Genomic DNA, 12,393 nt, shown 5'->3' with positions numbered 1-12,393 from the left:
CACAGTTTGCGTTCCTAATTTTCCATCACCTCCAGGATCATTTGAAGGGTGTCTAAATTCACAAACTGTCAGAATGCCTTCAGTCAACCAGAACAAATGTGTGACACGACAGTGATTCATCAAGAGATGATGCAGGAACTGCCAACTTTTCACATAGCTTCCTAATATGCAACTATCTTCTCATCTCTTGATACTTACGGCTGTAACAGATTTATCCACTGAAACTTACGCTGCCTGGGAAGAACGGAATCCACCCTTCCAGCAAGTCAATCCAGCAAGCTATTTCAAATAGAATTTCATTTTAAAATACCCAGCAAGCTATTTCAAATAGAATTTCATTTTACAATACCCAGCAAAGCTTTACTTAGATTAATGGCAATACAGATAACCACAACCACCTGACTGGTATACTACAAACTTCCCTACCAGAAATCATTACAGCACTCAGGAGCTGCACACCATTCTACAGAAACCCTTTGGTCTCCATTTTCCATCTTATGCACCAGGTCAACAGCTCATCTTTAACTGCCTAGTCCAGAGATGTCAGAGACCTGCTGACTCACTTGCAGACTACATAATGTTCGAGTTTTGTGACAAAGGATCTGCACAAGACAGTAACTAAGATGAGGAAGGAATCCTTGGCTTTTAAATTTACAAAAAGATAGTGGATACTTCTACAAACAGAAATAAACCTAGTAATTGCCAGCAATATTATTAACTAAAGTTGTGTAACTTTATCTTATCAGTGTTTCAACATAAAACGGCAGTCTTACTGCCAAGTTCTACCTTGGTTCCACAGAGGCAGTTAAGCAGATCTGAGGGGAAGGGAAGGAAGCTATAGGAATCTAGGAGACAAAAAAAGCCCAAACGGGTATTACTGGCTGGAAGACTCCTGCAATGTTTACTCGCAAAACAGGGAACTGAAAAACAGGGATTTGTATACTGTTTGATGAGAGAGCAGCAAATACGAAAGTGTGACTTCCAGAACAGGCCCTGGCAGACAGTAATAATTTATATTAAGGATGTGCTCCAAACTACTTTAGGTCAAGCACCTCAAGATTATACAATAGCACAACATCAAGGATCTGTATTTTCATCTTTTTCAGATGTTGCATTAGCCTTTCAACTGTTGCCAACTTTACTGATGTAGTAATTCTAACTTTATCTAGAAGACAACAGAATGAATACACAAAATCTACCGTTAAAAGTTCTAATCTCTCAGATACTGAAAAATAACCTGTGTGCTGCTTTTAAAAAGTATGAATAATTGTGGGTATTCAGACCTGTGATATTTATTGCACAAATCTAAGAAAAATAGATTTAGATAAATGAGAACTTAAATGACCCTTGAGCTAAGTCAGGTGCCAGCAGCAGCCTGGGTACAGTGACAAATAACAGCTAAATTTTCCTGCTTCTGTAACATATAATTACAGAAGTATGTACTGAACCAATAAATATACACATACACTAACTGCTGGGAGAGAAAAAAACACAACATGCTTGGGGAACTAGACTAGAACAGAGAAGAATTCTTTAAGAACAAATACTGTTTCTGTTTAAAGCAGGTAAATATGAAATAAAGTTACCAGGATTTTCATGTGTAAACACGATTTGGTGATTAGGACTTCAGGAAAAAAAGTTTTAGGAGTTAAGAGTGGACAGAAATCTCTGTATTGGTATGACAAGTAATGTCCTTTACAACTTCTCAGCTCCTGTGCAGAATTGTATTACAACTGCTCTACCACGCAAGTAACTAAATATACCACCTTTATATATATATATATATATATACCACTTTAACACAGGTGAGCAGTATCACACTCTAGGTGACTGTGGGTGTTTTGGGCAGTTTGATTGTTTGATTTTTCCTTCTTTTCAGCATACTGGTTTTTATTTTGTTTGTTCAGCATGTGAGGCAACTTCTCATTACACTTCTGATTAAGTATGTTTTAACCCATCAGTGATGTTAGGTAACTCAATCTGTGCTCTGAACAAAAGACAGGACAGCTTATAGAGACATAACATCCCCGAAGCAGCATTTTATTTTATTCATTTAATTCCAAAACATTTAATTTAGAAGTCTGGCATCTCAGTTATCCATCTTAATATGGGCTAATATTGACATAGTGTTGTCAGAATACACAGACAACTAAACAGCCAAAGAGTTTACAAAAAATAAATTCATGATTCTTCAAAACAACTGCAAAAGGTTACAAGTATCAAAACTCTTCGGTAGATGCACTGCATTAAAAGAAACTGCACGTCAGAGGCAAAAAACCCAAATTGCTACTGAAATCTCACATTTCAAACAGTTTTTTGTAAACTGATGAACTGGGTTTTCATTTAACATCAGCTTAACTGTTTTCATTGAAAAAAATTTGGGGTGGCTAATTTATTCTGCATGCACAAAATGTACTGCTTAACAGAACGGTCAGCTCATTTCAAATGGGAAAAAAATTAAATTGGAATCTCATTATCTTCAACGCTTTCATTATTCTTTCCCGTATTTTCTGATCAACAGGCAAACTAAAATGCCTCCTTTACTATGCATCTTTCTGCACTGCTCAAGTGCAACTAAGATAAATAGAGCCAATAAACCAATTAATCCATCAATGCCCATGAAGACTCATCTGAAACTGCTTCTTGTTGAAGTGGACAGCAGATCTGAACAGCTGTACAATACAGATATGCTTAGCACTAGATATTTAGTGTGACTGTGGCAAGGAAATATTGGTGATGATGGGGATGGCGAAGTGGATGAAAGAGGGATCAGAGGAAAGCCTTCTAATTATTCCCCTCTCCTGCTTCTTCATCTTGCTGATCACTCGTCCACAGAGTGAGGTTATCTCGAAGTAACTGCATGATGAGAGTGGAGTCCTTGTAGGAATCCTCATTTAGTGTGTCCAGCTCTGCTATGGCATCATCAAAGGCTTGTTTGGCTAAAAGGCAGGCCTGCTCAGGAGCATTCTGGATTTCATAGTAGAACACCGAGAAATTGAGTGCCAGCCCAAGCCTAATTGGGTGAGTGGGCTGCATGTGCTCTTTGCTGATCTCAAAAGCCTCTTTATAGGCAGCTTCTGAGGCTTCCACAACACTGTTCTTCTTCTCTCCAGCAGCAACTTCTGCCAAATAGCGGTAGTAATCCCCTTTCATTTTCAGATAAAAGACCTTGCTCTCATACTGGAAGTCATTGCAGTTCTTGATCAAGTATTTATCTAGGAGAGCCAAAACATCATTGCAGACTGTCTCAAGCTCCTTTTCTATCTTCTCCCTATAGGCTTTAACCTTCTCCAGCTTCTTCTCATTCCCATCTGCCATAGTCTTCTGCTCTATGCTGCTGATGACGCGCCAGGAAGATCGTCTAGCCCCGACTACATTCTTGTAGGCTACAGACAGCAGGTTTCGATCCTCATTTGAGAGAGGCTCATTTAGCTCAGTTACCTGAAAATACAGACGAAGATAAAATTTAAAGGGTTTGTCTTAAGGAAGAGCGTGCAAACTTCAGTACTTCCATCATGAAGTGCAAGACTCAATTCTAGATCCCCAAATGCCTTCTAGACAGGAGTTAGTTTGTAACACAAACTTTAAAACCATTTCTGCAGTTAAGACTTAAGAGTGAGCACCCCAGTTTAATTGCAATGGAATAGGTATTTAGAAACCATTGCAAAGCACATTCACTGAATAAAAGTGAGTCAGGCTTGTGTAATGGAGAAGCATTCTCAGAAGGAAGGCTCAAGTTCTTTAGGAAGTCTGCTATAATTACGCAGACTACACACTTATATGATTAATTTAATGTACCTAGAATATCAGTTTTATGAATCTGGAACACAGCATAGACACTGGAAACTGGTGCAGTCCTTGCATTTCTTTCCTCTGCTGCTTGCTTTCATTCGACAGCAGATGGAAGCGCTGCAGTCATTATGATTAAGCTCTGCATAGTACAAATGAAGTTAGTGTTTCATAGTTATCTTTCAGTCACCTAGTGAGCAATTTTACAATGTAATAGAAAAGTTATCCCGATTTCTGCTGACTGGTGTCTGCAGACAACCTTCAGGGACAGGACATGAAAGAAACTGCATAGAAACAGAACAGAAAAATCAAGAAAAAAAGCCATGATCAATTCCAAATTTCTACTACAAAAAGCTGTGACAGGGAAGGGTAATACTTCTAATATTGTATTTAGGCCTATATCACTTGCTGCGTTAATTTAGGAGAATAAAACCTATCAGACATAGCCACTTGAAGTTGTTCTGCTTTTGCAGATTTACAAACATGAAATTAAACTCACAGGAATCAGGATGAAAAAGTGTAACTCTGCTACTTTAAGCACACTGCATTAAAAGAACACTAGAATCCTAAGAATAGGTGCTTTGGTGTGAAAGTAAACTTGTGTTTGCTCAGACACTGCTAAAATCATTAATTACTTCTTTCACAACCAATTACTTACATAATATAAATAATCAAGTCACAAATATTTATACTATTCTGAGACTGCTGGTGTAACCAGTGAACCACCCAATGAATATGCATCTTTCCAAGTCTAAAAAATAATTTATATCAATTGTAACTGTTACAGTTAGAGAGAGCTTAATTTCAAATTAGGTTTTGTTCTTAAAATATTTTAAGTCAATTAGTTTTATCTCCAAAATGCCTTTCCCCCATAGCTCAGGAACCTGAACTCCCAAAAGATACACTATTCTACCTGCCCTAATACAATTAGAGACAATCTACAGGGGGTGAAATGCACAGGAATCTACTCCAATGACATCTTCAAAACGTCTTCACAGCTTCCAATCAACATCCTCCCAACAATCTCTCCCTCAACAATCTCTACTATGACCCATCTATATCGTCTTCTCTAATAAAGATATTAACACCCTCAAAATGTAAAGGCTCAGCTAAGAGCTTTTTATTTCCTACAGTCTATTAGGACAGCACTCACTTTTACAAATATAAAGAAATCCACCAAAGAAGATTATCCTTTGGTCATTTCTGCACTGCTGGAGGACTTTGCTTGAAAGTTCATTGCAAACACAGTGATTGATCAAAAGGAGTAAATAATGTATTGCTAAACTTGCAAGTATCACTTAACCATACAAATAAATCCTTTTTTTTTTCTCCCATCTTCATGATCTTTACAGTATTAAAAAAAATAAATAATCCCGATCTGTTGATATACTACTGAGCTACACTACCCACAAAAAAACCCCAACTGAGTATGGAAAAATACGCAAGATACAAAAATAACTGAGGATGAGAGTTATTGGGGCAGTAGTAACAGAAATACCACTTCCTGGCTTTGCAGCTCAGACTCCATACAAAAGAAATTAAAAGCTACAGGAGCACAACCACAGCCATCTTAATTCTTCACCTGATACATCATCACCTCCATTTGTCACCTCATCCTCCATTTATCACCTGTTATTTACTCTCAGCTTCAAACTAAACATCCTACTAAATTTTGGTATTTAAGTATTCAATAACTAAAAAAAGGTAATGCAGTTATCCTAAACCTTGTTATAATTACTTCTACCTCCTTAAGGTGGCTTCTTAAACTTTCTAATATGAACTTTTAGACAAATGTCTTCTGTGTATTCAAAGCACCAAAATGGCATTTTGCAGCACATAAATGTCTTGGGAAGCATAAAAAAATTTTGAGTACTAAACCCTAGGTTTTTACTATGCTGTATAGCTGGTGTATTTACTTAAGGGGAGATAAATTAATCAGTTTTCAAATTTCACCATTTTCCACAAGAAAGAAAATACAATCTTACAGGACTATCGCTAGCCTTCAAAGAGTGTTCCAAGTTTTTTTCTAGTCTATTATTCTGGTGTTACTCATTTTTAACTGCAGAAAATGTACCGTAAAACCTACCCTGAAGAAGCTGACTTACAAAGCCCACTTGCACAGGAGACACTGTAACTGCAGACAACCCACACCCGAAAAGCCTTCCAGCCTTCCCTAATCACAGCCACAATTCAATGCAAGTACTGATAAACAGATATTTGCAGAAATTTCTGAAGATCACATTAACAGAGGGAGGATCTTGTAAAGTCTAGCTAGCATGAACTTTGGTAACCTTGACTGGTCTTTACTCCCACATTCTGTATCATAAGTTGGCCTACAGTGCAATCTTTAAAACACAGTGTAACTTTTCGAAGCATCTTCATACTGTATATTTAGACTAGCTAGTTTAATGTTTAGCTGTTACATCAGCTTGTACCAAGTTTGCCAAAAATCTCAATAAGCCCCAGACTAACAGAATCCTGACAAAGCAAGACTGAGAAACAGCAAGGAATACTCAAGGTACATTCATGTAAAGCACAACAAAAAAAGCCCAAGAGAAAGCCATCTCTCAGGACTAACTGCAGAACAGTTGTTAATATGTGGAAAAAATGTTACTTTCAGTGTTTTGTTTAAGAAATTATCTAAGAGATAAGAGACTTAATTAAGAGACTATTCCAGATCATCACTAGACTGCTGTACAATTTAATTCCCCAAGACTGACTGAAACACACCCTGAAACCGTTCCTTATAGTAAAAAGGAAAAACTAACAGGAAAAGCTAATTCAACATGCTGAAGAGATACCTACTAGCTTCATGATGTATCAGAAGTTACTGATGTATCTTAAGAGAACCAGCAACTACCATTAACTCAAGTCCACAGCAAATTATTCCTCCTCCTAGCTAAAAGATCTATCTAGCTATGTAGATTATTTAAAAATCACATCTACCTCCCTGGTGTAACAGCAATATTACAGGAATCCAGACTCAAAGGAAAGCACGTGACCTTTATGTAGCTGTTACTGTTTTAGCTATTTCCAATAGACTAACAAAGTAGGTAACACCAGACTTATTCCCCTTCACGTGCAGGGGTGATGCAGAAAAAAAGAAAACTTGAAATGCTGAAAGAAATTTATTTCTTACTACCTTCCATTCTAATAATAGCCCTTCCTTAATAGAAAAGATCTTGGGACTGCGATAATTTATGTTTTAGACATAGACACACTTTCTTATACGCCACCTGTAGTATGAATGACTTCAAAGTAGTATTTACTTACTTAGGTGTTACTTTATACTTTCCTTACACAAAGACACCCCCCACACACGCACTTAAGTTTGGAGCCATTTTAAATCCTGAGCCAAATGATGCAACTGAACTATGATCTGCTAGCAGTCTTCACTCAGACTGACAGTCTGCTTTTTGTAAAAGAATACGGTCCCAAATCATTTATTTCTAAAATACTTTCAGGTATACCTTACTGGGAAAAAAATGGGAGTATATGTAAGATACTGACTACAACCCTGGAATTGTTAATTGCACATGCGCATGAGCATGGCAGTACTCTATCAGCTCAGAAATTACTTCCATGTCTGTGATCCCACAAAGGCCATACCAGCCAAGTTACCTTTCACATGGAAGGCACACGAAAGCAAAGATGCCACAACTGAGAGCAGATCCATGACACAGATTACCTAGCAGAACTGACCCAGGTCAATTGAACGTATGTGACTGGGTTACTGCTTTGTTAGACAGACCATCTAAGTCACAGCTACAGCAGTTCCCAGCAAGTTGCTCCAAAAAATGACTTTACCTGAGCCAGTACAGTCAGATTTAACTACTAAAACTCTCCTGATACAAAGTTATACAGTCTAGAATTTTTTAAAAAATAGAAGCCAGACTGGTTTAAATACCAGATCAGTTTCTTGCATGATGTGGCTTCAGTATTTTATATGAAGCATTCAAAGTTCTACAGTTAGATTTACTGTATACAACCACAGTTAAGGAAGTAATCTCACAGCAGGGGAAGATACTGTTTACAGTAAAGGCATCTCATTCCCCCCTCCTACACACACATTAACCTACACACCCCATTAACCCAAACCCAGACACTGATGTGAAGAACTCAAAGTGATCCTATACTAAAAATATGGAACATCCCAACGTCCATTTATATAGACAGATCAAGCCTACAAATTAAACTAGAACCTCAAGCTCTTTTGCTTTAAAAACTTTATATCATTCCAAGACTTCGTTAATCAATATAGGTCCTGAGCGCTACATAATAGGATTAATACTGTCTGAAATACCAGGGGTTTATACAGCTAAAATGTTTAACCATTACTGGAATGATGTACAACAAAGGTACTCAATGCTGTATTCTCACGATGCTACAGTACTTGTTCCACAAAGAGAGAATCTTTAACACTTACAGTAAGAGCATATCCTCTCCCAGTGTTTTGAGAAGTAATTTTCTTACCTACCATGTAGAGTTATATTTCAAATAGTCGGAATCCTGGAGCAGCATTTAATGCAATGAGAATGCCACACCCCTTGGAAGAATGCCATTCAGAGACACATTTACATATGATTGTATTTTCTATTAAAATAAATTTGGCTGGAAAAAAGTAAACTGAACTCACTTATAATAGCAAACTAAGTGGAGGTTTGATGTTCCTCTCCCGTCTACGCATTGTAAGCCAAAATACTAGAATCCTTTCAAGAAAAAGAAGCTTAACAGCAACAAAAAAACTGTATTATTGAGCAGTACTTTCCTTATTTAAGCTACCACTTCTACTTCATCTGGCTTTCCTTTAAAAGAAAGGATTGATAGGACTGAAAAATAAGCATTTCTCTAGCTTTATACTGACAGCTGAAACTGCAGTCTTCCCATTTTTTCTTACTTCAGCAGCAGTCTCAAAAATCATATAAACATGCTTTCACTAAGATAGTCTTTGTCTTTAGGAGTAACTATCAGTTTGTTGGCTATGTTGTGTACCGTAAATATGCAGTGATAAATACAGAGAACTTAAATCACTGAGATTTCAATTTACACTGAAAGCACACTACTTTCATATAGCATCTTCAAAAACCATCAGATGTGTTATATTCAGAGGGGTTTTTTAAAGAAAAATTTAAATCAACTTTTCAAATCAAGATAACCTGTATCGAGAATAAATATCTGAGTGAGAACACTGATTTCCTGTTGAAGGAAGTCTAACACCTCTGAGTGGCAAGATAATTTTAATATTTTATACGGATAAAATTCTCTTAATAGCTGTTATTGACAATCTCTGAAAATGAAGGAAGTATTAGCTGTGTGAGAACAGATGGCCCACGTAACATTTCATAGGAGCTTCTGCTCAGACCTACAAAATCAACTTCAAACACTTAAGAGCATTCTGGAAACCACCGTGTTAAGAGTGAGCACCTGCGAAAGCCATGTAACCAATAGATGCTACATTATCAAACAGCTTAAAATAAGGAAACTATTACATTTTAAATTCAGCTTTACTTTTTGTATTTTTGAAGTATTTATTGTGTAATTTCCACAAATGCTCAAGCCTCAGGTCACTTATGAAGTGTTCTCCCCACTACAGAAGCTCATTAATACAGATGACAATACTATAACTCAAGATGAGTGAAAATTGCATAGTATTTAGGACAGTTTAAAGAGACAGCTGGACATACACACTAGTTTGATGTACTTTACCTATTTCCTGAAGCATAACGACTGTATTGTTTCTTTTATGTATGTTCAGAGCGCCACACATACACTGTAGCTCAGCGCTATTTGGAAAAACAAAAAGCTATCTACTAACTACCGCTACAAGAAGTCTTCTAGAGCAGCAGTGGATTTCAGTGGTTTCTCCATTTCATCTTTTAGAATGAGCAATTGAGAGATCTGAGGGATAAACAGAGACGTGACTACTATATGTATCAATAATTTTAGCAATATCATTAAAATACAGTTTATTTTCATGTCTAGTGCTTCGTATACTGATAGGTATTGCTGCCTCAGAACTGGACTGGTGGCAGTATTCACAATGACACAATAGCAAAAGCGAGTAAGAGCAGCAAAATACAAGTATCTTTTCATTGCCCTCATTTAAGGGAGGCAACGTACATCACAGTCCCTGAAGGAGACTAAACAGACTGATTCTTATTCCATTTGAAGCTGCTCTTTCAAACTACAGAATCATCTCGTGTCTTTAAACAGCAGCACTTCTCACAGGAAGAGATTCCTCATGGGGCCTTTGGTGTTCAGGAAGGACAGATCAGCAAGAACAAACCAACAGTAATCAGATACAGCAAAGACACTGCTAAGCGCTTACTAGCAATAATAACACCACTCAAACCCCAGATTATATAAATGCTTTGTTTTTAAAAAAAGGACTAGACATAACAAGTTTGATCATTCTGCAATTTTATTATATATCAGTACAGAGAGGACAATACAAGTAATTTTCATTGCTTGGTTCTGAAATAAGCAGAGTTGCAACTGTAACTTATTGTTTAAATACATTTCAGTATTCAACTGTGTACAGAACAGACTGAGAATGTGCTACCCTACAAAGAAGAGTCAAAAAAGCAATGTTAAAGCTTGGGAAATGCTCTCTGTGCACTGGGTAGCTTTTATACACGGATGCAACTACTACCCTCGAGTCAGAGCGCTGATGCTTATGGGTGAGGCCCCTAATTCGTGCCTTTTATCGCGAGGCAAAAGAAACGTCTAGAAAAAGTAGAGGCTCCTCTCGCCATGCGCCGTTTCTCCAGACACCCCCCGCCGCAGCGGCCATCCCACCCGACCGGCACCCCTAGCCGCCCCTAGAAGGGGAGGCGAACCCCAAGGTCAAACCCGTCGTCCCCACCGGGGGGGGGGGGGGGGGGGGGGGGGCGGGGCGGTACGCGAGAAAGGTCCCCGTTGTGAGCAGGACTCGGAGAACGGCCCCGCTGCGTTCCCGCCGCCCCCGGGCGAGGCGGGCAGCATTCAAACCGCTGCGCCGCGCGCCGGATTGGCGGGGTGGGGGAGCGCGGCGAGGAGGGCACGGGGACAGCCACACCCCCGGGGCTGTGAGCGCCGAGGGAGCGGGAGGGCTGCGAGGGAATGAAGGGACATGAGGGAAAAAATGAATTTTAACGGGAAAAAGGGGGCTCCGGGTCCAGCGTGGACCGGCTACGTTTCGTCTCGCCTCCCCCCGAGGCAGGCAGCTGCGGGCACCGCCCCACACGGTGGCGAGGTGTCCGGCGGGACGGCCTGGCGCTTGCTCCCGCCCTCCTTTCTTCACCGCCACGGGCGGGACCCGGCGGCTCGCATCCTCCCCGGGACCCAACTCCGCCTCGGGCCAGCCCAGACTTCCTTTCCCTCCTTCCCCCGCCACTACCCACCCTACACACTCCTCCCTGGGTACGACCCACAGCCGCCACGCTACCAGCCCCACTCACCGACTTCATGGCCGAGGCCATGTCGTCGTATCGCTCCGCCTGCTCGGCCAGGCGGGCTCGCTGCAGCAGCTGCTCTCGGTCCCCCATTGCCGCTTCCGTGGTGGCCGCCGGGCTGGGCACTCTACGCCCCTCAGAGACAGCGAGCAAGGCGGGGGGGCGGGGATGTGCGCCTGGAAACGCGCGGGCGGTGCGAGTAGGGAAGCCGACGGAGCCGCCGCCTCACGCCCGCCCGCCCGCTCGCTCGCTCCCTCAGCGGCCGCCGGGCTCGCCTCAGGCGCCGCGCGCCCGCGCTTGCCAGGCGACGGTTGGCGCCTCGGGCTCCCAGACGGCGGCAAAGCGGGCAGCCGCGCGCTCGCTGCGTCCCCTCGGCGGCGTGTGGAGCTCGCGCCTCTGCGCCCGGCTCGGAGCCTCGCGCTGCTGCCGCCGCCTGCGCCTGCGCGCTGGGAAGGCAACGAGGGGGCGGAGCTGCGGGGACTGCAGGGGAGGGGAGGGGGCGCTGCTCCCCCGCGGTCTATTTCTAGATGACGTCACTTGCTATAAATAGCTACGGCGGGGCGCCGGCCGGGGGGCGCATGCGCGCTGCGAGTGCTGCATTTTACTGCTGCAAAGGTGGAGGTGGGCGGTGGGCGCGCGGCACTGCGGAGCCGGGCCGTGCCGCCCTGCCCGCCTGCGGGGGCTGCTCGCCTGTGCGGCCCTGCCGCCGCGCCCCCGCCGCCGGCTTTGTCCTGCGGGGCGTACGTAGCCGTGCCTGCGGCCGGGGAGGGGCACGGGCCCCGCACCACCCCCACACCTTGCCGAGCAGAGCCAGCTACGGCCCCGCTTACCGCCTCTTTTAATTCGTAACAGCCGAGCTGCTCTTTGCTAAATCGACAGCGCACCGGCCTTACCTAAAACCGTCTCAAAGCCAAGGCGTTGTGCAAACGGCACAGCCGCCCTGCTGCCGGCAGAGATGCTAGTGCTCGCGTTACCCATCTCGTACCAAAAATCACAGATTGAGCTTTTCCTACTCGGCCCACAGCCAGCATGGAAACACCACTGCCCCTCCAAGCAAAAGCTCTGCTCTCCATCGCACAGGTCAGCATCAGAGCTGCTGGCCACGACACCTACATCCACTTAGTTCACACCCGTCCTCCCCCCAAAGAAGAAAGCCAGCACGCTGGCACGC

General features: G+C 42.2%; 1 protein-coding gene across 1 annotated transcript; it reads right to left on the bottom strand.

Annotated features, from left to right (window-relative positions):
• Positions 1–2,014: 2,014 nt before the first annotated feature.
• YWHAH (tyrosine 3-monooxygenase/tryptophan 5-monooxygenase activation protein eta) lies at positions 2,015–11,673 on the bottom strand. Its single transcript, XM_056346762.1, has 2 exons — positions 11,229–11,673; positions 2,015–3,441 (listed from the first exon to the last, which is right to left on the bottom strand). The coding sequence occupies exons 1-2, from the start codon at positions 11,313–11,315 to the stop codon at positions 2,785–2,787; spliced, it is 744 nt and encodes a 247-aa protein (XP_056202737.1). The 5' UTR covers positions 11,316–11,673; the 3' UTR covers positions 2,015–2,784.
• Between the last annotated feature and the right edge of the window lie 720 nt (positions 11,674–12,393).

This window comes from Falco biarmicus, chromosome 1 (assembly GCF_023638135.1).
Source record: "Falco biarmicus isolate bFalBia1 chromosome 1, bFalBia1.pri, whole genome shotgun sequence".
NCBI lineage: Eukaryota > Metazoa > Chordata > Aves > Falconiformes > Falconidae > Falco > Falco biarmicus.
The sequence above is the reverse complement of the archived record's forward strand: the minus strand, read 5'-3'. Positions and strand labels throughout refer to the sequence as shown.